The 26888-nt window shown below is 46.9% G+C and overlaps 3 protein-coding genes across 10 annotated transcripts in view; 1 reads left to right on the plus strand and 2 right to left on the minus strand.

Moving 5' to 3' along the window:
* Window positions 1-3013, minus strand: part of TTLL5 (tubulin tyrosine ligase like 5) — a 134446-nt gene extending 131433 nt beyond the window's left edge. For 5 of the 7 annotated variants that reach the window (XR_011698018.1, XM_071557801.1, XM_071557802.1 and 2 more), the window contains exons 1-2: window positions 2496-2665; window positions 2248-2420 (exon numbers count right to left, since the gene is read on the minus strand). Coding sequence is in view for 6 of the 7 variants with exons in the window: in XM_071557801.1 (XP_071413902.1) it covers window positions 2248-2333 (86 nt within the window). In the remaining variant the exon portion in view is untranslated. Of the gene's footprint in view, window positions 1-2247; window positions 2421-2495; window positions 2666-2908 lie in introns of those variants that run through there. The other 2 variants (XM_071557799.1, XM_071557800.1) reach the window with 2 other exon arrangements.
* Window positions 3014-3184: 171 nt separating this feature from the next.
* On the plus strand, window positions 3185-5650 carry ERG28 (ergosterol biosynthesis 28 homolog). Its single transcript, XM_071557808.1, has 4 exons — window positions 3185-3379; window positions 3544-3634; window positions 4837-4955; window positions 5124-5650. Exons 1-4 carry the CDS (start codon window positions 3247-3249, stop codon window positions 5201-5203), a joined length of 423 nt encoding a protein of 140 aa, XP_071413909.1. The 5' UTR covers window positions 3185-3246; the 3' UTR covers window positions 5204-5650.
* A 501-nt stretch (window positions 5651-6151) lies between these two features.
* FLVCR2 (FLVCR choline and putative heme transporter 2) overlaps window positions 6152-26888 on the minus strand; it is a 37580-nt gene continuing 16843 nt past the window's right edge. Inside the window, exons 4-11 of one of the 2 annotated variants that reach the window (XM_071557806.1) lie at window positions 24994-25061; window positions 24108-24211; window positions 16525-16635; window positions 15998-16103; window positions 15426-15537; window positions 14966-15021; window positions 12789-12885; window positions 6152-7710 (exon numbers count right to left, since the gene is read on the minus strand). In XM_071557806.1, the coding sequence (XP_071413907.1) occupies window positions 12802-12885; window positions 14966-15021; window positions 15426-15537; window positions 15998-16103; window positions 16525-16635; window positions 24108-24211; window positions 24994-25061 (641 nt within the window). In that variant the 3' untranslated portion in view covers window positions 6152-7710; window positions 12789-12801. The remainder of the gene's footprint in view (window positions 7711-12788; window positions 12886-14965; window positions 15022-15425; window positions 15538-15997; window positions 16104-16524; window positions 16636-24107; window positions 24212-24993; window positions 25062-26888) is intronic. The other variant, XM_071557807.1, reaches the window with a different exon arrangement.

Here is a 26888-nt window from a genome sequence, read left to right on the forward strand (position 1 = left end):
GGTGCCTGGAACACCTCCTCCTCCTCTTTCTTCACTGACCTTGGTGTCTGCAGAGCTGTTCCTCTCCCATATTTTCCCTGTTCCCTGAGCACAATTACCTCCACGCAATAACTTTTTTCCTTCATAAATGTTACCACAGAGGCACCACTACTATCACTGATAGGCTTGGTCTTTGTCAGCACCAGGTCCATCCTGGAGCCAGCTGGCACTGACTCTGTCACACAGAAGACATTCCAGCAGCTTCTCACAGAAGCCACTCCGTAGCTGCCCTGCTACCAAAACCTGGCCACGCAAACCCTGTAACATCATCCTTGGTACTCAGCTATAAAGGGAATCTTCCAGATCACCCTCTTTTTGGGTTGTTCTTGCCAGCCTGAGTTCTGTTTCATTCATATTTATTTTACTGAGTATAATTTGGGAGAAATCTTACAAGCTTTTACAGCTACAGTTCTCCAAATGTATGGCTTGAAAACAGGGTTTATAATTCAGGATAAACCACAATTGCTGGTATCCACACAACCAGCCCTTGCAATGCAGGGTCCAGCCTCCAACTTAGGAACTGCAACTCAGTGCAGTCTGCCTGGTTGTAATCCTGGACTCTAAAGTGCACAGAAAAGCAGTAATGCAGAGTTTGAGATGCTAGAACAAACTTGGACAACACAATGGATAAACTTGTGTACTCTTCCCTTTTAACTCCTGCCAGATACAGTGGAATGCAAGCCCAGAATTCAAGAACGATGCCCCCATCCGCCACTCAAGCTACAGGCTCTGTGATACAGTCCTCACTTCTGTGCAAAACAAGATGACATTAGGAACTATCACCTCCTCAGAGAAATTAAGAACACATCAAAAAAATTAAGACTTGTTACATCAAATTCTAAGATCACACAAAGAAAACCTGTCAACCTCCCTAAGCAAATAAACCAGGCTTATTACTCAATGCACAAGGAAATTAAAGCATGAAAAAGTTAACACAGAGACTGAGGGATTGGAGAGACATCTTCATCTACACCAACAAGAAGAAAGACAAAGATTTGCAGAAATACACAGAAGCATTTGTCTACAGAATGTGCAAGATCATTGTCTGTCAAAGGTTTGGAGAAACTACAGAAGACAAAACACTTCCAACACTTAGAACACATGAACAGAGATAAAAGGGCAATTTTTTCATCGTGGTGGTGCATCTTCATCCCACCTCTCTCAAGAGCTAGCACAAGGGCTCTTAAGTGTAGCCTTGGTCTACTTAACCAAGTTACTATCACTATCACCCAAAGTAACTTCACAGCACTCCCATCTGCATCCACTACCTTTAAAAAGTAAGTAAGAAAAAAACCTCTTACTACTGGGCTGTCAAGACTGGAAGGGACCCAAGAAGCTTCCAGAACTTACACTACAAGCCAGAGCCTTATGTAAGTGGGAAATGAGCTGAGGCAAAAGGACAAGAGTTTATATTAAGAATGTCCTGAGGATTTACAGTGAGGCTCAATCCTTCAGGTGACAGTCATTCATTCCTAGCATAACACTTGGTCACTTGATGCAGACACGCTGTTACAGTTACATTCTAGATGAAGTCAGTTCTGGACTTTTACATCCATGAGGATCTAGCAAGTCCAAGCCAACCACTTGGTATGAATTGACATTCCTCTAATGTCTTAACTCACTGCAGTTTGCAACTGGGCAATCAGGCAGGAGGTGTTACAGCTGAAAGAGAAAAGGGATTCCACTCTGGCAAAGAATTAGGGAGCAAGTCCTTCACAAACAATGATAAAAGAGGTTACTAAACAAAGATGGAACAAACATAATTACTTATTACTAGTAAGTAATATGAACTCTAGGAGTTGAGCTCTCAGAAGACAATTTTTTTAAGAGGACATAAAGCACTGTACATCACACTACTGTAAAAATTTCTATTCTCTGCAGCAATAGAAGCTAAAATAAAACAAAACAAACAAAAAAAAACAAAAAGAAAGCACATAATCAAAAAAGCTTCCCAGCTTAGGAACACGACAGAAAGAAATCAATGAGACTACAGACTTCAGAGCAGACAAGTCAAAGCTTTATACCCAACACTGGTAGTATTTTAGGCTACAAATGAAGGCAGCTTGCCCATAGACTTAAGGCCCAAACCAAGCGTCTTCCCCTTTATAGGCAGGAAGGTAAGAAATGCATCTGTGTTTTCAGATTAGTACAAATCCTACAGGAAGCACAGACAGGTAGCAACAGTACAGAGGGTTTTTTCCCACTTACTCTAGTCCATCTATAGCATCTTCTTCCTCCTCCTCCTCTGAGGATGAGCCGGTTTCCTCCAGACCTTTAGCCATCCCAAAAGGCATTTCCTCTGGGAGTTTTCATACAGCTCAGTCTCAGTAGCCTCCAAAACTCCTTCCTGCAGATCCAAGAGATCTTGCAAGAGTGGTCAACTGCAAAAAAGATTAAAAGGATGAATGCACAGCTGAGCACGGCAGCGAGAGAAATTGAGGCAACTTAACTCCCACCTTCTGCCAGTACGTATTTCTCATAGGACTGTCAGCAAGCGTGTTACAGACTGTAAATCACTTCCTAGCCGGGAGAGTGCAGGAAGAAGCATCACCTTCCACCAGATTATTCCGCACCTGCCCGTGAGAGCCATTCGGGCTCGCACTCGTGGAGCGCGTCCCTGCCCTGCCCTGCCTTTTGCCGCAGACCCGCGTCAGGCCGGTCCAGCCCAACGGGAAACGCCCGCCGAGACCGCCCCGCCTCCAGGGGCCCGCTGGGCAGCGTAACGCCTGCACCGGCCCGGGAGCGGCCCTCCGGGGCGGCTGCGGCCGGCCTACCCCGCGCCAAGTCGAGCGCGGCGTGCTCCGGCAGCCCCAGAAGCAGCAGTAACGGCGGGGACGCGCAAGGCAGACTTTCGCTGTGCTCGCCATACCTGCCGCACACGGCCGGGCGGGGCGCACTCGGCACCCGCGGCCCCTCCCGCCGCTTCCCCGTTACTACAACAACCGACTAGCGGCGGCCCCGCCCCGGCGCGCAGGCGCCGCCACCGGCCTGCGCAGGCGCGCTGGCCCCCGCCCCTCGCCCCTGGTCTCGCGCGGCGGGCGGGGCCGGGGGCGGGGCCTCCTCCCGCGCTGCGAGGGATCCGATTGGCGGGAGAGGCCCTTACATCACGTGGCACGCGCGTGGGGCGGCGCGCAGCAGCCAATCGCAGCGCGGGGCGGGGCCCTGCGGGAGCGGCGCCGGTACCGGGTGGGCGCGAGCAGGGGCAGCATGAGCCGGTTCCTGAACGTGCTTCGCAGCTGGCTCGTCATGGTGTCGGTCATCGCCGCCGGCAACACCCTGCAGAGCTTCCGCAATCACGGCTTCCTCTCGGAGAAGCTGTACACCGCCAGCCCCGGCCTCGGTAAGGGCCGCGCCGCCGCCTGGAGCACGCCTCCCAGCCGTGGGCCTTGGGAGCTCCTCGGGGTCCCGCCCCTGGGGCCCGGGTGCCGCCGGCAGCCGGCGGGATCGGGGATGCCAGGCGGGGCCGTGCGTGCATCTCCATGTGCTCCTTCCTTCTTTGTGCAGTGAACGGGCTCCAGGCTCGGACCTTCGGCGTCTGGACTCTGCTGTCATCAGTGATCCGCTGTCTCTGCGCCATTGACATCCGCAACAGGACGTATGTAGAGCTACGGGCGATTGGTTTGCTCATAAGTCACAGCGTGAGCTGCTAGCTTAGAGAGCAGTGGGGAATCAAAAGCTGTTCCTGATCGTTCTGTAGGGTTGACAGTATTGCCCTGATAAAGGTCAAATAGCAGTGCATGGTTTGTGTGATAGCTACTGCTCCAGCATTTGATTTCTGTTCTTAGCTCAGGCAGAAATGGATAGATCTGAGAGCTTCGTATTGTCACAGATTTCTGAGCTCCAGCTTGGAAAGCACTTTATAATGGCGTTGCTATTCTGTTAATGAAGCAATTGCTAATGCTGGGGTCTGACTAATGCTCAATACTTCTTGTACTATGGCAGCTCAGTTTAAGACTGTGGCAGTTTGAGGCACCACCTTGCAGTGGTCTTAATCCACTGCCTTCTTCCATATGCTCTTACCTGGGGCTGAGGACAAGGCCTGAGGCGCGGCTTGGGACCGAGACTGAAGGCAGGCAATTTCTCCCTCTGCTAACAGAAATGTTTCTGAATAGTATTTCCGAGCAGACCAAACGGGGTCTCTGCTAAGCAAAGCCTTTATTGGAGGTTCCTAGAACACACTCCTCTGTCACCTCCTTCCTCAACCCCACAGCAGAAGTCACTGTTCACCTGTCATCATGTCCTTGGATTGCCTAGGCTTGTCTGAGGTAGAGAGGTGCAGAGATTCGGTTATGTGTTTTTAGGGGCGGTGGCTATGCCATTAATTACCATTATGTTGGTTGTTCCTTTTGAGGGATTTTATCTTGAATCTCTTGGACCTCCCTTTCAACAGCTGTGGGCCATAGAGGGCAGCAGAGCACAGGTGTGCAGACATGTTGGGTGATGCAGCCTGAAGTCTGCCAAGCCCTGTCACCCTGATTCTCTGCTCATCCAGTTCTCACCCTCTTTGTTTGTGCGCATACTTCTCACTTCGCTAATGCCCAGTATTTTTGTTCTCACCTCTTCACCTGTCTTCAGGCCAGATAATGCCTGTGACTTGCAATGCAGGGTCGAACACTCTGCCTCACTGTCCCCACAGCTGTTGCCCAGGGAGTTTTTGCACCTCACTAGGCAAGGGACTAAGTGGCCTCTGTACTGCCAGAGACGGCAGATGGGGCAGCATGTAGGTTTGCCTCTTTTCCACTCAGCCATACTCATGCCCATAATACGATAACCTGTTTTTTTTCTGCTCTCCAACAGCCTTTACCACATCACGCTCTTTACCTTCTTTTTGGCCCTTGCTCACTTCCTCTCTGAGGTCTTCATTTACCACACTGCAGCCTTGACAATTGGAGTTATGGCACCCCTCATGGTAGCAAGTAAGTAGAGCTCTGCATCCTTCCCCCACAAACTCTCCTTGGAGCTGTGACCCCCAGGAATCCCCCTCATGTGGCTATTGGCTAAGGGCAGGGAGCGGATGGTGGGACGGAAAGCCTCATCTCTTGTCCAGCATTTTCTGCCCAACTCACCCTTAATCTCCATCACAGGTTTCTCTATTATGGGAATGTTGATTGGGCTGCAATACCTGGAGGTAGAAGCGCTGTCACAAAACAAGAAGAAAAACTGAAGTTGAGGGCTCTGTGTAGATCAGTGTCATCTCCTTGTCTTCACTGCCAGACTTCACTAAAGCTCACCTGAACTTGTCCAGGATGCCAGTCCCAGTGGTGGATCAGTGTTGGACTCTGTCAATCACTGTTCATTGCCAAGTGTTTTTTTCTTGTTCGGGCAACATTTCAACCGACTGATGTCAAAGGCCAAGTCCCAGAGGAGTTTGTGTCAAAGCTTGTGAGGGACAGTTGGTGACTGAGTGCCCAGATAGCAGGGAGAGTCGCAGGCGTGCCCAGTGCACTAAGGACTTCTCTCCCAGTGTACCTGTAGGGAGAAGGTGCAGAGCTAACCAGGATTTGCTGAACACTTCAGACCAGAAAGAGAATTGGTGCTACCCCTGCCACTGCTGTGTAACTTGCATGTGTGTTTCGTGGGGGCCATTTCTAATAAATGACAGAAAACTGCAGCACTCTGTCTTTCTGCTACACAGAAATGGGTAGAGAATCAGAGTCAACACCAATTTGTACCGTTATGTATGTTGCAGGATACATCATCTCTCTTTACAGCAAACTTACCTTTCCCTGACTCCTTCCCACAGAGTTCCAGGTCTGACTGCTCACATCAAACACACAGTTCTGTGTTCTCTGTTCTGCAGCATGCTGGTGACAGCAAATTTGAACTGTATGCATCTGTAAGCAAGGACTGAGCTACCTGTGTAGTGCACTATAACTTCAGAAGCTGAAGAAAACAGGATCAGGTTGCTTAGACCTAGATAAAATAATGCCCAAAACAGTGGACAGCACACAGAAAATGGGGAAAAACCACCAGGAACTCCTAGCTGGGAAGACAATTCACATGCAGAAGAAAGAGCTAAAACACAAGACCACAAAAGAGCAGAGCAGTAGCAGTGGACAGAAAGATAATTCTTCCATTCTGTGAAACATTTCAGGCTATTAAGAGTCACATGTAGGCTGTTTGAAATATTTAATATGAGTGTGTCAGGTTTCATTGTACACTTTTATTTTACATTAATACTCTACTGAAAATCATTCTAAACCCCCATCCTCAATCCCAGCCTATCAAATATAGGACTTCAATCATAGAATATACTGAATTAGAAGGGACTCACCAAGATTATATATAGAGTCCAACTCTGGGCTGTGGGCAGAACACCCCAAGAATCACACCATATGCCTGAGAGCATTGTCCAAACATGTCTTGAACTCAGACAGGCTGTATCAAAATGCAATCTATCAGAAGACATAATTTCACCCAAAAAATGTTTTGTCAAAAGTGATATGTCAGAGAGGAGTATTTTTAATTGTTCCACCCCAGTGCAGTTTTTGTCCCCTCCCTCAAATGATACATAAATAACTGCACAATTTAAGGAGCATAAGGACACTTGATGTCTCCACTAGGGGTGGGATGCTGAAAAGGAAGGAGAGGTGACAACATGAGAAGATAAACAGCATACCGAGGGACAGTGTCTGTAAGAGGGCAGCTGCCACTAAGAGGGCAGCTTCTCCTGTTCTCTATTATAAAGTGGGAAGCTTCCACACCACAGCAAGTCATACCACTATGGCTATGAAGAGCAACACAGCCTTGGCTGGTTTTCTCAATATAGCACTTCACAAAAGTTTTTATGTATTTCTGAAATATGCAAAAGGCACTTTCTTGTTAAGGAGGAAGACAGTCCTCAGCCCAGGGAACTTGTGATTTGACTCATTTGTGTTACTACTGTAGTGATGAGCTAGGCTTAGGTTGCAGAACTAGTCCTTGCCTCCAGGTAGGAGGTGGCATATTGGTGTATTTCAATTGCTCCTAATATATAGGAATATCAGAGCAATTCCAGTGAATTCTAAGCAGCCGTTTATCCAAACTAAGAGTGCTTCATCTGGGAAGGCCAAATAATTAAAACAGCTAGCAGCAGCTGATACACTGCTTTGCACTTGCTGGTGATGTACTGAGGCCTCTGCCATCACCTGTGCAACACAGAGCATCATGAGCACCAAGGCAGAGCAATCCCTCTTCCCCAGAGCCAGCTGAAAGCTCTTCCAGGTCTATTCTCAAAGTGTGGTGCAGCTTCTGCATTTCATGTCAGTTTGCCTGTGAGAAGACACAGCAACATGCAAGGTGCCACCCTCACATGCTCAGGGCTAGCCTGGTACTGTGGCTTTTCTCAGCACATGCCTTTTCCAAGTATAGATGGTGGGATGGGGCAGGACACAGCAAGTTTTCTCAACTTTTCCTCCCAAGCAGCAAAGTCTCCAAAATAGCAAAATGCAAAGGTATAACTGAAGAGAGCAACCCCCTTCTTGTTTTCTCTTTCACATTCTCCATGAGCAGTTTACTGGGCTCCTGTCCTGATGCTTCCTCCCTTCCATGGAGCACATATTACAGGAGGGTGGTGCAGGTAGTGAAGATGGGAATGAGGGGGGCTGTATTTCGCAGCTTTGCCTCTCCTCCATTTCACAGCCTTGATTCCTCAAGAACTATGGGATTAGTGTAAGCTTCTGGCAACCCTTTCTGCAAGTCAGACAAAGAAAAACAATATGGTTAGGATCCTGGATGGCCAGACCCAGGCTTCACAGACATCAGCTGGTCTGAGCCTGCCTAATTTATAGCTCCCTTCTAGTTTGCAAAAATCCCCAAAGAAGAATCACCATCCTCAGAGAGTGCAACTGGTTCCCTCTTCCTTCTCCTAACACTTTGAATGCCCAAACAACGAAGGGCACTGGGGCAACAGGGCACTGCAGATGTCCCACTTCCATCAAGCTATTTGCTGTAGTCCTCAGAGCACTGCTAATTCACTGCAGGGCTGACACCTCCAGTGGTACCAGCCTGTCTCAGGTCTGGCCTAGCTGTTGCCAACCCTGGACTGGCCCCGCTTCCCCCTCCCAGAACCTTCCCAGCAAAGGAAAGGGAAAAAAAAAACTGAAAAGAAACGCACTCTAAAGAAACTGAACTGAATAAAAAGAATAAATTATATTTACTAACATTTACAAACCACACTGTATACACAATACATAGGATCCCACCCCCCAGAGGAGAGGGGAAGGGAGAAAAGGGGATTGATTAGCCGGAAAATAGGGAAGACACCAACCCAACCTAAAGAAACCGAATGAATCAAAACAAACACAATTAAAAACCTCAAGGAAGGGGAACAAGAATGAAACAATCTCACCCAGGACAGGAGAACCACCAGGGACTGGAGGGACCAGACTCCAACCACCTCCCACCAGCTCCTCGGCCAAGGAAGGAAGAAAAAAAAAACACTCCGCCCCCTGCTATGTGGAAGACACGTGTGGAATACTTGTAACTTCCTTAGATACAGTGGTTACTGAGGAAGCCATAAGTCAAACCATTACACAGCCCCACAGCCAGCTCACCAATAAGACTTCACTGTGACACAGCTCAGCCTCAAAGCAGTGAATTGTAGGGTCAGCTCTCTGGGTGAGGGAAGGTGCTAGGAACTCCTTCATGCCATGAGGCAGCACAGTGTCTGTGCAAACACCAGAGAAGAGAGAAGCTGCATCCTGTGCATCCTCAGAAGGCTCAGCACAGTAACAGCTCCTCTGTGTCCTTCCTCTGGCATGTCTGAGGCCTCAACTCCCAGACACATTGCTGGTTTTGCTCATCTTCAAGTCTTTTCATCCCCAACCATTCAGGGCTGGCACTCTCTGTCCTGCTTCTTCCCTGTCCCCAGCTTGGATTTATGGTTGGGATAATCCATGGTTACGCCTTCTTCAAAGTTCCTTACTCATATCTTAGAGAGCCATAAGAAATAAAAGGCAAACATACACAAGTTTTTTTCTCCATAAATCCTATAGCAGAACAAGCCTGATTACTTGAAACCTTAAGATGGAGGGAGCTGTTTCCCACAGGAAAAGCAAGGAAAACAGACTGCTGCCCAATTACCACCACTTTAGCAATTCCAGTTCAGCCTTCCTGGCTGGAGCTTGATGAGCTCTTCTTCTCAGCCTTTCTGGGGTATCTTAGGATTAAATCTGAGACTTCTTCTCCCAGAGGATTTCTGAGACTTCTCTAAGTTCTGATTCTGCCCAGCTGTCACCAATTCAGAAGACAGCATGCAGATTTGTAAGGGTGGAATATGGAGTTTCCCACAGTCAGTTCTGAGTTTACTCACTGTGGGGCAAGACTGACATCTGAGGCAGAAGTCAGAGGTGCATGGGAAAGAGGGTCATATGCCCAGTGCAGTTCAAGAGAAGTCCAGGCAGCATGGAAGCAAGAGATATGAAATAGTTTCATTTTAAGTAGGCCCTTACATAAACTGCAGGTGGAAAGGTTTTATAGAGGTCAGCAGCAATATCCCAAAGCAGAGGAATGAGACCAGGAAAGCTTCAAAGAGATGCCTGGAAGCAAAAGCTAGGAAGCAAAAGCCAGGAAGTGAAAAGAAGTAACTTCTACAAGCAGGAGGGGTAGGGGGGTGCATGAAGGGCCACAGGTAGGAATAAGGCAAAAACTGCATTTAGACTTGGGAAATTCCACCAGAATGCACCATGGAAGCACTCTAGCAACTCTGAAGAGGTTCCCCCAAGCACCTCTGGTGCCTGAGCACCATTCACCTGCTATGGAGATAAAAGAAGAGAGTTTTAGAAGATCAGCCTGGCTCCCCTGCTTTGGAAAAGGAAGGCTGCTCTCACAGCTGGGAGTCACAGTACTGGAAAAGGGCATAGAGATGGCCTGCCTATAGCTTTGAGACAGGAGGAGAAGGCTCTCTGCCACACAGTAAACAGAAAGGGAGCAGGGAAGTTTGGGAAGCAGAGGATCCGTACACACTGTTTGTGCCTGCTACACAAAATTTCAGCATTTTTTTACTGGCAGTATTTTACTAGAGACAAAGCATGGTACAGCTTCCAGGGAAATCCAGCAAGCTGCTGAGAGTGGATGCTTGTCCTGATGCCCTAAGCCAACCTCTAAATCACACTGGCCTTGGAAGGGAAAGCAACATGCTCTTGGATATTCCACAATCCATCAGATGCATCTATGCATCCAGGGAAACCTGCAACCAGCAAGAAAAGGTACTTGGCCCTGACTGAGTCCTAACTCATCCTCTATTATCAAGAATAAGTTTCTCACACACACAAAAATCAATTTATTTACCAATATATTAGACAGGCACACAGGAGCCTCAAGTGCCCTGAATACACATTAATCAAACTTGCAAGTTTCAAAGAGGCCTAACAAAGCCCAGTCTGAATGAAAAGACAGTCTTGCCATTTTAGAATCCTGCACTCCATATGATAGCTGCTTTCCTAAAAGCCCACAAAGCTTAAAAGTATTTCCAAACAAACATAGTCCAAGAGTTTTCTTGAACAATTCAGTCTTAAGTCAAAAGAAACGGTGGCAGATCAGCAAAGGTGCTTTTTCAAAATGCAAAGAAACAATACCAGTAGGTTTGCATGGATGCTGGAAACCAGGAGGGAATGAGCACAGGCAGTACACAGCATATTCATGAGTATAATGTGTGATGAATCAACTGACACTACTATGAAACCTTAAGGCACAATGTTGGAATGGCTTCAGATGCACTTACAACACAGGAAGCACAAAGAGTCTCATTATCATGTTAAACGGACACTTGATCCAAGTGTCCTGAGATTGGAAAGCTAACCCAGCTGGAACTCTGGGAACTGAGGGAGACAAGGCAGGAGGATCGTTGGGACCACACTACAGTTTTATTAATAGAGGACAAGGAGTACCCAATGCCACCAGGCTAATTTCATCTACTAACTGTTACATCTGTTTAATTATAACCATTAGCAGATGAGGGCACCAATAGAAGACAAACTGCTACATACCCAATGGTACAGTGCCCCAATGGGAAGTGTGAGGACTTCACAACTACAGCTCTGCTTGCTCTGGAAGCTCACACTGAGTGTCACTCTTCTCCTTGCAACAACCACAGAATCATAGAATTGTTTATGTTGGAAAAGACCCTTCGATCACTGAGTCCAACCATTAACGCAGCACTGCCAAGTCCCCCACTAAACCATGTCCCTTACATGCCCATGTCTTATAAATACCTCCAGGGATGGTGACTCAGCCACATTCCTGGGCAGCTCATTCCAATGCCTGACAATTTGTTCAGTGAAGAAATTTTTCCTAATATCCAATCTAAACCACCCCTGGTGCAAATTGAGGTTGTTTCCTCTTGTCATCTGTTACTTGGGAGAAGAGACCAACCCCCCCCTCATCACAACCTTCTTTCAGGTAGTTGTAGAGAGTAAAAAGGTCTCCCTTGAGCCTCCTTTTCTCCAGGCTAAACATCTCCAGCTCTCTCAGCTACTTCCAACAAACCTTGCACTCATAGAATCATAGAATCGATTAGGTTGGAAAAGACCTCAGAGATCATCGAGTCCAACCCTTGGTCCAACTCTAGTCCATTTACTACTCTTGACCCTTCACCAGCTTTGTTGCCCTTCTCTGAACATGCTCCAGCACCTCAGTGTCTGTCTTGTCTGAACATAGTACATGAGGTGCAGCCTCACTGAGTATAGAAGGAAGATCCCTTCCCTACTCCTGCTAACCACAGTGTTTCTGACACAAGCCTGGATGCCATTAGCTTTATTGGGCATCTGGGCACACTGCTGGCTCATGTTCAGCAGCTGTCCACCAGTAGCCTCACGTCCTTTTCCAACAGGCAACTTGCAAGCTACAGCTGCTCAACTATCTGGTCCCAAATCAACACCACACATGCACCCTGTTAAAACTGCCAGATTCCAGCATGGAGATTGCTTCAGAAGCACTCAGCCTGAAGAATCTTTCCCTGCCCATAGGACTATTCCTCACACTTCCATCAAAGCACAGCACATTCATAGTGCCTGTAGCCCATGCCTTAGTCTTAGCAGCAGTAATTCTGGCCTTCCCAATGGACTCATTCTGCTTTTGCCTGTTAGTCCTGTTGGCTGTGGCACTATGTGATACACACATGCTACATAAACACCTTGAAAAGCAAAGGGTAGCATGGTTAACTTGGCAGACCAGCCAGTCATGTGCAGCAGAGGACAGTGAGTAATAAAGCATACCACCCCAACCAACAGCTGAGCTAATGCCCAGGGCCACTGAGATTCACCGATCAGTAAGCACAGAGCTTTAAAATTTTCAGACACTCTTATACCAAATGGCACCAACCCAATGACTCTGTTATTGTTACATGTTTTTAAACTTCCTTCTTGAAGTTGGCCATGCATCCTGGCTGCGATCAAAATCCAGCCTTTACAGGGTTCCTGGTATCACCTTCAGCAAAGAAACTGGGCTGTAAAAGTAATGTCAAAGAAGAGTCTCCAAATGTGTGGACCTCCTCTCCCCAAGAACCAACTGACAATTCAATTGGATCCAACACCAGGCTTTGCCTTGCTGCACCTATTTGAATCCCTACAACTCTATTTGGCGTGAGTCATGTGGGATCTCCACTCTGGTTTTGGAAGCTATCTTGTCTTTCCTCTCAGGTGAGTGCCTGAGAAGGGCAGAAAGATTCTTGGTACTCTATGGCCATTGCTGTCACCTCAGAAGTGCCATTGGCTTGGTGCCTGTGCCACCCTGTGAGGGTTCAGAGAAGTAGATTAGTGCAATTCTCCTACCTTGGTGTATAAGCTAGTGAGCAGGAGTGGGAATTGATGGGCTACAGTTACAAGCTACAGTCCCATAATCCATGATCTGATTGCTGCCTTGGAGTCTCTGCAACAACAGTCACAAGTCACCATTCCTGGAAATATGAAGGCAAGTAGGAAAGGCAATGAAAGTGGTGAAAAATAAGAGAAACAGGCAAAGGAAGAAACCAGTAAAATCACCCAAGCATGTGTAAGGCAGCTGTGCCACATAGAAAAACTCCAATACCTTACTCCACGAAGGCAGTGCACAATGCCCAAGCCCAGCTGGCTGATCCTTGCCTGAGCCATCCATCTTAGTGCCAAACACCAGATTCAACCCACCTTCAGTTGGTTGAGCACCTGGTTTTGGCTGCTAAGCTTGAGAAGTACCCAGGTGAGCTCAACCGTGTGGAGGCCACATTTGGGGCTGTGGTGGGGCATCCATCGTGACTTCTTCAGACTTCTCAGGGGAAAGGAGCTTCTAGTGAAGTTTTTGACTGACTGAGACCTGTTAGCTCACACACATCTCCCTGGTTCTTACTACTGACTGTTCTGGAGGCTTTTAGGATTATAAAAATGACACCCGCACCACCTTTGCTCTGGTCTCAATGCTCTCCCCACACCAACAGCAAGGTCTTGCAATGGCTTTTGCAAAAACTGTACAACTCATGTGATCTGACAAATGGAAAGCATCTTACAACACTACTCGGCATCACCTTCACTGCCAAAGGACCTCGAGTCCTTTCCAGAGCCTTCGACATACATGCTATAAATTATCTCACCATGCCACCAGCACCTCTTATTACAGCCCTGCTGCCTGGGGCTTGCAGAGGAGTTTGGCCTTAAATTTCGTCTACTGCCTTTGACTTCAGAGCAGTTAGTTGAGGGATACAAGCAATTCTGTGTGTATCAAAACAGACTGGTCTTTACTCCAGCTTAGCTTAGCCAAGTGGATTCTGAGAGAGCAGCTGTCTTTGAGCTTGGTCCTGTAGACCATGATGCTCACCACTGCTAAAATCAATAAAAGTTGTAAGCCTCAGAGCAGAAAAAGGAGAAATTATGTTTAAATTACTACACTGGGGGGGGGGAGGGGACTCCTTTACCCAAACTGGATAAGCTGTACAACCCTTTTTCCCCCAGCTGGTCTAGAACAATATGTACAACAACTCGCCAAGGTAGCATCAACTCCGTTATCCTACCCTCTGCATTTGTGCTCAGATAGTTTAGTAAAAATAAAACCAAAATACAAATTAAAAAGCATGTATTTTGTAATTGAATATCCACCTTCCTGGGCAGCTGGTCAGAGCAGACCTGCTTCTTGGACCTTATGGTCTTTCTCCAGACTGGACTTGTTAGATTTCTCTGGAGGAGGGCATCATTCTCTTCTGAATAGAGCTGTCTCAAACAAGTAGAGACCTGAGATTTACACACTTTGCTAGTCATGGTCACTGATGGCTTCCTGAACATTGAGTGGATATCTCTGCTAACATCCTAGAAGAGGAGCCCAAAGCAATATGGAAAATAGCCTCAAACAACCAGTCCCCTCCATGTCCCTGCAGGAAGAACTTCTAAGAGTATCCTTCTCCCACATGCAAACAGCTGCATTTATTGCACAACATGACACAGGGGCATTATACCCCAAGATCTGGTGTGCAGATATGAACTAGTAGCCTCGTCCACAGTACTGTTCAAAGTGTGAGGAGCCAGGCTGTTCAAACCCTCATTTGGGCTTTGTAACCCAGCTTTGTCCAGTCATATATACTGAACCCCACTTGGCAGCTGAGGGCAAGGAATAAGAATAACCTGCCACACTAGAGGCCTAGAATAATAGTTACTCAGCCCTAAAAAAGGGCAAAGCACTGAAGGGCTTCAATACATCTTCAGGGAAGAGAAGTGAGCACAGCACTGCCCTACATCTGACCCTAGCCAATACAGATATGTGTGAAGCCCTGCAGACTTCCAGAGGACTGGAGCCTACAGATTCTGCATGACATTAACAGTGAGCAAACAGAGGTCTCAGCAGCTGACAGAACTAGAATTACATCCACCTATTAGAAAATGCCAACAAGGAGCTTCACCACAAGACAGCCCCTTTCCTAGAGAGAGGTTGGGTGTTGTCTTGAACTAATAGCAGGGGCACAGCAGGGACTGAAGGGGGCTTTACTCACTGTCCGTTCATTTTCCAAATTGGCCTGCTGTCTTCGGAGATCAGCCTTAATGAATGCTGGAACAGAGATGTGAAGGCAGTTAAGTCACCATGCAGAGACCAAACCAATTTCCCCAGGATTCAAAGGAGCAGCAGAAACCCCAGGAGAGACAGGAACTTGTTACAGTGAGCAAGAGAAACCATTGTCCTGGATGAAGCTGAAAGCATTTCTGAAACAAGCAGGATAGAGATTCCTTATTACAGCATGCAGAAGGTACAACTTTGAAACGCAGCCAGGGCAAGAAGACTTGGATCTTCTTTGTAACACAGCCCAGATGATTAAAGAAAAACAACATTGCTGCAGGACTGCTGTGTGGGTTCTGCCCTTTTCTGCAGACAGGACAGCACACAAAAGCCATTCAATTCATATGCCAAGCCCAAGAGAAAAATCAGAGCAGAAAAACACTGAAAATTTTAATTACCTGTCATAATGGTCCCTAGGAACAGAAAGGAACAAAGAAAGAGGTTCCCTGCCTTCGTCCCAAAGCGATCCATGATTTGCCCTTGGCCAATGGTGAAGGCAATACCAAAAATCTACAAAGAAAGGCAGGGTCAAGCTGTACTGTTATTATAAAGCAATCCAAACTGCTTCCCAGCCTTACCAAAGAATCAGAGCATACAGGCCAGCCAAACAGTCGGCCCAGTGAGGCACATCCAGAGGCACCTCCCTGCAGCTGATGGGATGGCAAATGATACTTGAAGCTGGAATGCCATTTCTCACTGGAGAAGAGACAGGTCCTAGGCTGTTAGGAGCAACGTTGCAAAAGGCAAGGATGACTGGCATCCTGATGGATTTTCTTAAACAGAAACAGAATGTTTCTTTATACCTTTAGAGAAATGCCATGAGGAACATAATTCAAAAAGCCAGGTCCCAGAGTGCTTAGATCTACAGTACATTACACTAATAATGGACAAGAAATAGGAGTCAAGGCTTGGAACTACAATTTAATCTCTGCCTAAAAAGAGGCAAGCAAAGCAAAAACAGCACACCTACCTGTGCTGAGACATTAAGGAGCCCTGATGATGTTCCTTCTGATTCTGGGTATGTCAGCTCTGCAGCAAACTCAAAGCCCAAGGGAAGGTACCCAGTCATGAAAAACCTATAAAGAAGTACACAGAAAGGAAGCAACTGCCAGAAGGAAGACTGAAGAGGCACAGTGTACCCATAGCTCTGCGGCATCACCCCCAGCATGGTCAAACAGCCACTTAGGCCAAACTGCCTTTCATTCTTGTCCATTGGTCATCTATTGGCTGTGGTAGCCTTGGCTTTCCAAATGCTTCCACCTGATTACCTGGAACAATTAAGGCACCTGCAGCTGAGCAGGATTATGATAATACCCCTGACTCTAATGATATACATATAAGTGAGAGATAGGAAGGATCAGATCATTTTGTCCTTAAACCCCCCAGGATGGTTTAAACTACACATGCTATGCCTCTCTTGTCTCTCCCACCCCACAAGCTCTGCCTCCCTGCTCATCCCCTAGCATGTGGAGGAAAGCAGCCTGCACATGAACTTACCCCAGCATGCCAGCAGTCAAAAAGACCACCCAGAGGTGACCTAAGCTCAGAGTGAAGGTGTAGACTATCATTCCCACCAGAGACATGATATAGACAACTAATGTTGTCTGCCTGCAAGAAAAAACAGTCAGGATTTTATTTAATCCAGTCTTCCTTTTTGTCCACAGATCTTGGTATTGCTTCTAGCACATGCCAAAAAAAAAAAACAATTAAAAATTTGTACAGTTCTCTTGACACTCATACCTGAGACAAGGAACTGGACTGACAGAGAGCATAGAAGAGCACATGTGCACACAGCAGGGCAGCAGAAGGAAGATCCTACCATGAGCTGACAGGTGCCTGGTCATGTACTGTACATGCCACTTGAGGGGGAGAACAAAAGTCAAATAAAGAGATCACTAATCTTTCTTAGGCACCCTTTGTACTACGTATAACCAGTTGAACATGCAGGAGCCAAGGAGATGGAGTAGTCTTAAGCAGAAAAAGCAAAGGAAAGACCACCACTATAGTTTTATGGGCATGTATTTTTCAGTGCAGTCCAAAACAGCTTTCATTGCTGCTCCTTTCTGTTGTTTAAACTGCCTGCTGTATTTGGAGAGATGACCTGTGAGCCAGGTTGCCCTCACAGCCTCACCCTCAAGCCATGGGACAGTGCTAGTTCCACAGCCAAGAGCAGCAAAGCCACAAGCTCTTGTCTATGTAGAGGAGAGAAACAGACCTCATGCTCAGAAAGCATTCCAGGTACGTCCTGGGAACAGCCAAACCTACAGCCAGGCCATGTGAGGATCATCAGTGGACTCAGTACTGTGAGACAGGGAAAGGAGGAGTGAAAGGAGGAGGGAAAGGAAAATCCTTTACCTGACAAATTCCACCAGGATTTTGATAGCAGAACAGTTAGCAGAGTTGGTAAAACCCTTTGGCCATTGTTTTTTAGGAAGAAATTAAAGGTATAGCCATAAGCTGTGTACTTTCTACTAAATTTTAGTCTTAATCCATTAAAGGATGTGTTTGAAACCAGTTCCTAGAATTCTACTGAAGAAACTAAACCTCAGACTATTTTCACTTTTCCTTTTTAATGCAAATGACCACTGCCAAAAATCCAACCCCAAGCGGGCAGCCAGTATTATAAGGTGTAACAAAATGTTTCCAGTACACTGAATTACTACAGATAGATCTAGACTGTTCCAGCTAAGGTTTTGTCCTTCCTCACTGCTGCAATGACTGCAATCAGTGGGGCTCATACATGTGTCAATTCTTATGCCTCCCTGACATCCGATCCCATCAGATCTCAGGAGCTAAGCAGGGTCAGCCCCGGATTAGTACTTGGATGGGAGACCTCCTGGGAATACCGGGGCCTGTAGGTTCTAGTCCTGAGGACTTCACTGGCACTGTCCAAGCTCGCTCGGCCGTGGCAGATGAACCTTAGGAGCAAAGTGGGGCCAGTTCTGCGCACGCTGAGCCTCACCTAAAATCCACTGCGCAGGCTGGAAGGGCACACCCACGTGGGGACAGCCCTTCCCAAATCTTCACTCTTGAAGCCGAGCCACACACACAGGCCTTAGAAGCTAATTTCAGGCTTCAGCTATTGAACCATACATTTAATGTATTGAAAGGCTAAACATTTTGCTATGACAAGTAATTTTGTTACGAATCAACGGAGTAGTTAAACCTTGACCTCCAATGCTGTATTCTTTCTAGAATATGTTCTTTCCAATGTTTTCACAGAGGAAAAAAGTCATCTGTGAAGGCAGCATAAAGGGATGGCTTATTTCTGTTATAATCCACTGCAGAGAGCTGCTACATGGCTGGCACACAGCCTTGAAGCTGCAGAAGCAGAAAAGCTGAAACACTGACAAAGAGTTAGAGAGCAGACCCAGACAGTCAACAAGATAAAAGTAAAAGTTTTTTTCTTCTTGATACAGCTTCTGGAGATGTCTCTCATGAGTTCTTATGCCTCCCACACATTAACAAGCAGCCCTGGAGGAAAGAGATTATTAGGAGAGGACATCACAGCTTGTCCTAGTTCAGCAGGAGGGACCAGCTAACCCTGTGTGGGGGTGATCAAAGCTGTGTATTCTACCCCCTCTATTCATTCCCCAAGGTCAATGGGCCATTAGCAGCAGCTGCCCAGGGAGCCATTATCACTTCACACCCAGCCTGAGCGGGCGGAGCTGCTAATGGGCCATCAACAGCTCAACACCCCCTGGCTCCCAGAGTTAATCACCCATTGTGTGAGTCCCCGCCCAGGGGGAGGGACTGAGAGCTCCCTGAGGGTACATAAGGGGGGGGGGGGGGGTGGGGGGGGGGGGTAAGAAGACCTCGGGAACCTCTCGTCAGATCCAGAGCAGCAGCAGGACCTTGACAGGAGGAGATCACCGCTCTCGCCCAGACCACAGCCCTCGCCTGCACCAACAGGTTTTTCTTTTCCTTTTGCTCTGGACTTGGGGGAACCACAGGGGTCTCAGCACAAGGGCAAACAAACCCCCTTGGGTTTGTGCCCCAGGACACTGGGTTATACTGCTGGGGTTTTGTGAGTTGAAAGCAATCTCCCTTGTGTGTCAGTGTTGTTATTGTAATATTATTATTAAATTTTAGGTCTGACTTATAATCTCTCTCGTGGTGAGTTCATTTCCCCTGCTGGTTCACCTTTAAACCAGCACACAGCTAGAATTAGAGTTCTGCACTTGGGCTACATGAAGCAAGTTTGAACTGAGTGCTCCTTCCATAAACAGGAGTCTCCAAACTACATAGCAATCATTGCTTAAATACAGTGCAGGCCTCCAAGAGGTGGCTGTGGCCCTAGGAAGTTCAGTCTCTGCCAAAAGGGATACTTAGCACATGAGGGGTTTTATTATTTTCCCCCCCACTGGCTTTTGAACACCAAAGCCAGTTTTGGGCTTAGTGCAGAGGTCTTAGGATAGTTGTACAAAATCTCACTCCTAAGTTTATGATTGGTATCTGATTCAGTGTCATGACAATTACCAACACTTGCACTTTGCTCCTCATCTCCAAGCAAACATGATGAAAAAGATAGTGACCAGGTGTGGTCAGGACTTTGTTTCACACTGATGTTATGTCATTAGTCAAGCTTCAAGAAAGAAGTTCTCAGAACACGCAGCACCCCACGGAGAACTAGAGCAGGCAGGCTCATGGAAGCAGGCAGCTCTTGAAGGTGTTCTCCACTGAAACTTTGGAACTCAGTGGGATGCACAACAGAGAAAACTGATCTTGCCATAGGTACCTCATCTAGTGCACATTACCTGGCTCTAGGCGACTACAGAGTTTTCCTCACTGATCTCCCTGTATCATTAGGCTGCAGAAGAACAAAATGAATCAACAGACCCTTGCAAAAGAACAACACCGCAGGCTTGAGTGCTGTGGCAGTCCCACACCAGGAAGTGCCTTTGGGCCATGCACCCAAGCACTGCCTGCTCATGGCAGCTCTTCACAGGAGCTGAACAGACAACCCTGAATGCAACTGCTGCCGCAGGAAAAAAACTTTAAGCACATGGGTAGACTTTCTGCTAGACCAGATGTAACAATCCCTTGCTACCCTGATTGTACCACTGATGACAGAAAAGGAGATTTAGTGCTCAACAGTCCAAGCAAGACCCAAAATGTTGAAGAGGGTTTAACTGAAATACTGGTAGAAATTGCTGCATAGGGAAACAAACACCTGGGGAAAGAAAATGAGTGTTTCTCAGGAAGTGGCCTTTGTCACCATGCTCATTAGAAGACAAGAATGCTCTGTGTCCCTGGGGGCACCAGGGCCTGGAAGAATGCTCAGTTTACCTTAATAAGCCTCTTATCATAGCCATAAATCTTATGGGAGTGAGAAAAACACAAAGAAGGAGAAGAAGATTCACAGAGGATATTGGCACTGCATTCTGGTGCTTTTAGCAACCTATTTCCATGATGGCTTTACAGGGATTCCTTATCATTGTCTGGAAAACAGACAATCTACCTATCAGGCTGATTAATGCAGGCAGTACAAGCTGGAAGTTAGGCATCCTGCTACATCATTTTAGGAACACTGGGGTTAACTCACCTCCTAGCTGTGGGAAGAAAGCCCAGTGCACCCATGTGGAAACATTGCTCTGAAGGCACCACTGCCAAGTTTCTGTGGCAGAGCCAGAGGGAGATATGTGAAAGAGCCAACAAGCCTGTCACTTAAATGAACCTAATCTGCCCCGACATTCATCTGCCCTCCCAAGTCACAGTCCCTGCCCTTCTGAAGAGGCAGATTAAAGAGCTCACGCAAGGGACTGTGAGAAAAGAGAGACCTTGGGGAAAAAAAAGCCAGACAGGGTTTGGGTTTTTTTCCTGGCATCAGCAGGGAACAGGACCAAAATGAGAAACACAACTGCTGTTCAGTCAACTCTGGAGGAAGCCTCAGAATAAGGAACGGGCATGGCCCAGCCCAGCCTTGTCTCAAAAGGTCAGTTGGACAAGGAACATCAAAGTGACAGGACCAGATTCACAGGGACTGCAGTAGTGAAAACATTGGAGTCAGTATCTGAAGCAAGAAATGAACAACCTGGGGGAGGGATGGATTCGCAGCCACAGCCATGTGCAACAGTTTCAGCTGCTCACTGGGATATTGCGTGCAGCTCCAGAATGCTCTGCTGTACAGACTGGGATGACAGAGGGCCTCCACAGGCTTTGCTGTGAGGACAGCACATTCCAGGCCGTGCAAGACCCTGAACAAAGACCTTGTCCCTATGCTCCCAGAAGAATCTCACTGCTGAAGACACTGAGGTGCCAGATGCTAGAGAAAGGATGAATTGGAGAAGGCTGGTTTCATTTTCACCACCCACTCATCCTTTGGCACTTGGTTTTATACCACTTTCTTCCTGTATAAAGGTCAGAAAAAAGGACAGCCTGGGTAAATTATTTATGTAAAACATATGACAGGACAAGGTGAAGACATATGTACTATACAAGAACTAACCTGGGAAAGGGCTACAACAAGAGAGCCCAAATTGCTGGTCGGGCTAGGCTGAGAGGGATCGTTCACCTTTCAATGGAAGAGACCCAAGCACCCCATTCTCTGTTATCCAAGTCTTTCCTCCCTCCTCTAAATTTTAATGCACTTTGGACCCGTACAGAGCCAAGTTTAAAATACCACTTGAATCCTCTGCCTAGATAATGGAGAAAGAAGGATATTTCTGACATCTTGCCTTATAGAGATGCAGCAATGAAAGCAGAGAGCACTGACTGCAACCAATTGGACGAGGCCATGTGAACACTGCACTTAAACCCAAAGCATGGCCAAAGAGAAGTCATAATTAATTCAGTCCTCAAATACCTCATTCCAAGACAGACTCCCCTACAATTAGCAATACACCCAGCAGTCTCCAGGTGTCACAACCCCATCTCTGCTCTGAGCCAGGAACCTGAAGGATGTACACAGAAACTCAGTTAACTTGATGTCAAAACTTTAAAAGTATTTTCCTAAGTGATTCTATGATTCTAAAACCTGTTCTTTTGAAGAGGTAGGCTGCTCTTAACAAGCCATACCACCAGCGACAATCCCAAGTTTTGGCACTGCTCATTATCACAATGTAACTCATGGATTTATTTGTATTGATCAATGTGCCTGCTAATTCCAAACAAGAATGGTGTAGGGGCTGCTGCAGGAATTTTTGCCTGACAAATAAAAACAAGGATGCAAGGCCATTTGGTGCTCCAGCATGACAGATGGGGAAACCCTGACTTAGCACAGCCTAACCCTTTCAAGGAACTGCTGATGGTACAGTAAAGATGAAATACATGTGTAGAGCTCTGCAATTCCTTCTATTATTAACCTTCCCCTGCTTCCCTCACTCACAGCTGGATCCCATTCATTTGCTTCCCTCTCAATCCAAGTGGACTAAAAAAAGGACTCGATAGCTTTTCTTCCTGATTTTCATGTGCTAACCACTTAATTCTTGACACTATCTCAGCAATGGAGGGAAGGAGGAGGGTACCCACCTAGAACATCTGGCATCTTGATAGTTTTTTTAAATAGACTTTTAAATGGAGCTAAATAAAGACTCTGTAGCACTCAGGAGAAAAAAAGTGCTAGTTTCAGAATTCCATTTTGTAGTCTGCATTGGAGAATAAACTCTTACCAATGTTTTTCCTCATCTAAGGCTAAATCTATCCCCAGATAGTCCCTGGGGTCTGTAGGATAAATTCCATGGGTGGCACAGTCCTATTTTTCTGCACTGTCAGCCAGCTCTGCCAACTTACGTGGTCCTTCCATGGAAGTAGGGGATGTGGAACAAATACAGGATTTGTAGTTTTTCCCCTCTCCCATTCTGCCAAATTTCAAGTCCCAGCTCTGCCTGGTGAGCGACAAAGCTCTTCAAGCCTCCATGCCACAAGCTAGGCTCACTTACGAAGAATCAGGAAGATCATCCAGTCTAGAAGTGCCAGCTGATGCTACCTTACCACTAGCCTTGGGCTGGAAAGAGACACAAGTTACATTGCATGGTTAAATAGTGCAGTTATAACAGTTGTATTTCTATTTCCCAGGACTGCCAAATGAGAACTCAGTGCCACACAACCATCTAGAAACAGCAAAAAAAGACCTGCCAGTCTCTGTATTAGTCATCTGCTCCTCTTTCCCAACACCCAGGAGTCCTCACCTACCATTCTTTCTCATTAGAGACACCAATTTTCCCTCTGTTTCTGATCCCTGGAAGGAGCCACTTCAGAATTTGCAAGCCCACAGCTAGCCAGATTAATCTAAGCTGTCTACAGTGAGAATGTGCTTTTCTGTCCCAAGATACCAGGTAGGACTCCCCTGGATGAAAAGCTGCTGCAAAGAAAAGAACTCCAAAATTGTCTTCAATTCATCACCAGCACATCACCAGCAAAGCCCCCTCTCACTAAACCTGCTCTGATAACAGGTTATAGCAGTTCTCAAAGCCAGCATGGAAACCAAAAAGCTGGTTACATGGACCCCAGTGTAAGACACGAGAGGCTCTCTCCATCCCCTGGGATATCCTACAGAGGTCTTTCAGTGAGATCTGAGTGCCTGATGACTGTGAGCTGCAGGACAAGCAAAGACTCTTAACTTTGCCTTTGCAGATGGCAGAGAACGCCAACCTGCCAGGCAGCAAACCCAAAATAATCCATCAGCAACCCCAATAACCCTTATGCCTGCCCTAAATACAGCAACACACCCTCACACAATGCCTCTGGGCACTGGATTCAATGTGCCTTTCATTAAGCTGGACAAAGATTCACAGAAGCTGGTTTGTAAGGGCTGAGAAATGGTCTGGTACAGTCTTGATTCTGCTTATGCCAAGAACTCTCTCATCCCTGACAAAGCAACTTCTGGGTCATCTCATCCTCTCCTTCTGCCTCCCTAGGGCAATGGAACCAGAACTCGCAGGGGGTTACTACAAACTAATATACAGCTCCAAACTTCACTTTGGACTAATTGGATTTTGAAGAACCCTATTTTTTCCCTTCAAATCCTCTCAATGATTCAGCCCCCAGACTCCCAACTTGCAACTGCACAGGGTTGCTCCTTGCACAGTATGGGGGAAAAGCATAGTCACCAGGGACACAGAGGCAAATAAGGGACTTACTTGTAGGTTTTGGTTCTGTCCAACCAGATGCCGGAGATCAAAGCCCCAACCATCCCCGACAGTATAATGGTCAGTCCAATCCTTCCAGCATTCACCTCCTCTCCCTGTGGTAAGACACACACACACTCACACAAATGCAGGAGCTAAGTCATAGCCAACAAAAAGCAAACTGCAGAAAACCCAGAGGGGAAGAGACACCAAAGTTAGCCTCCATACATGTTTCCTGCTGGTAACACACTAACCAGAACTAGCCTTCGCAAGAAGCCTTTTGGGCCCCACTATGAGCTAGTGCCTTCCTGTCTGGTAAGGAAAGTGGTTTGGCACTTCTCTGTGAGCCAGCCAGAGAAAAAGATGTGCACTGGCCTGAATGAATAGATACTCTCAGAGGAGTCAGCATAAATCCTATGAAGCTTGCTTTCTGGTGTTAGGATTTGGGCCAGATTGACTAAGAAATGTTGGGACCCACTATAAGGAAGCACAGCAAGGAGCTCTCTGTCATGCAGCACCAGCAGTAAGCTCTACAGGAGCTCAGGTACTGAGGCACTCCACTCTTCTGTCACCACAGCACAAGTTCAGGCAGCCTCCTGGAACAGATGTCCCAGTAGAAATAATAGTCAGGAACACGGGGAGACAATTGCTGGAGGATTTTCTCAGAAGTAAATGCTTTCATTTAGGGTGCAAAGGACCTATTTTTGCTAGAGCTCACCAGCTTTTGCACAGAGTGGTGTAAATTAGAAAAGGAACCAATGCTCTCTTTCCATCCAGTCAATGTGTGCCAGAAACAGCCAGAAGTGCTGTGACACTGCATTTCTCACAGGCTCTCCCTTGGCAGCCAGTGCTAGACAACAGCAAGCATCAGAGGGCCATGAGGATTGGATACACTTACTGGGTAGTGATGGGTCACCATGCGGTTCAGCAGAGTGGACAGGGCGTAGAAACAACCTACATTCAGACCTGAGAGGGGGATAAAAATGCAGCACATTCAGAGACTGTTACTCTCCTGCTGGGTTGTGTAAGAGTAGAAATGCAGAGAGAAGAATCTTTGGGAGCATTGATCCAGTCCAAGGCTGCAGACTCTCAGGAAAGTCAGCCGGACTGGCTAGACACAGGTTGCTGAAAGTAATGCAGATGAAGAATATCCAGGCCTCAATCTGCAGGAGAAGCACTCTGCAGTTTCAAGATGGTTCTTACCTTAGCAGCTAGAGGAAGGACTGTGCACATTTCTGGTACTGAAAGGTCTTGCAAGTCCTTCATGGGGTTTCAACCCTCCCTCACAGCCAGATCCATCTTTAGCATTAGAGTTTTCTCCTTCCCCCCCAGCCAAGTCAGAATACTAGAAAAGCACCAGCCTCAGCAGCACACCTTTAACAAGGACCTGAGATGCAATTAACCATATTGTCATTGATCTGTGTGTTTTCCTCACAGAGAAGAGCCTGATAGCATTCTTCCTACTGAGAGCCAGTAAAAAATATTCTTTCCAAGCCAAGAAACACCAGAAGGCATGCAGGAGCAGAGCTGATGGTGAAGCACAGACAGCATTACACCCAGACACCTGGTGTGTGTATGTCTGCATGGGAAAAGTCTTGCATTTTAAAAGACATCACTGAGACCTGAAAAAAAACCCAACCGTGAAAGTAATTGTATTTCTGAAAGGGAAGTTAGATTAACTGTTACAGGCCACATCCACCTGGTGAAGGTTTCTCAGTATCACCCAAGGTGAGAATGAAACTATTGGGGTGATACTGGTCAAGCCCCATTCAGACACACTGCTCCGGCTTACATGCAACTCTCATTGGTTAAACACCTTCTCAAAAGGGCACAAAATCCAAGAGCTTTGCGTATAGTAGGCAAGAACATGCACATGTGCACTGGACCAGCAGTACTGCAACAGCTACACTCTCACCGTGGGTGATACTGAGAAACCTTCCCCAGGTGGATGAGGCCTGTAACAGTGAGCACAACTTTCTTCTCAGAAAGTCATTTACATTTGCAGTTAGTTTCTCTTCAAGGCTTCAGTGATCCTGATAGGGGGATGGGATGGGGACACATTTCACCACTGCAGCTCACATATCTACAGGCTCCATAAGGAAACATGGTTTTAAAATGCCTGGCATGGATGCCTGAAATCCTGACAGAACAGATACGTGATAAGTTCCCACTTCCTACTTTTCCTATTTCAGCCTCAGCTAAAAGCAAAAACTCACAATACATGATACAGAAGCGCAGTCTAACAAGCAAAGCTTTGACAGAGGGACAGAGGGAACAAACCCCTGAGCACCCTTAACCCCAAAGTCCTCTAGCTCCCCTGGCCCTTAAAGTAGTCCATTCTTCCACTGAACACTGGTACTCGTTGCACTAACAGCTCATGAGGAGCCACAAGATTGGCAGCTAGAGGGGACATCACACTTTCTTCACACACCATCTTTGACTGTGAGGGTGGTGAGGCACTGGAACAGGTTGCCCAAAGAAGTTGTGGATGTCCCATCCCTGGAAGTGTTCAAGGCCACATTAAACAGGGCTCTGAGCAACCCAGTCTAGTGGAAGGTATCCCTGCTCACAGCACCGGGATTAGAACTAGATGATCATTAAGGTCCTTTCCAACCCAAACCATCCTATGATTAACCAAAGCTCATTCCACAGCTTCATGGCACAGACAATAGATGTAGACTCTCATGCAAAAGATCCCAAATGAGCCCACTGCCTGTGACAATACTTCCTGATCCAAAATCATGTGTCAGAAGGCTTTGTGAGAGGATCGTAAGTTGAGTGACATGCTCTTCA

The sequence above is a fragment of the Pithys albifrons genome, chromosome 6 (genome assembly GCF_047495875.1).
Source record: "Pithys albifrons albifrons isolate INPA30051 chromosome 6, PitAlb_v1, whole genome shotgun sequence".
Classification (NCBI taxonomy): Eukaryota; Metazoa; Chordata; class Aves; order Passeriformes; family Thamnophilidae; genus Pithys; species Pithys albifrons.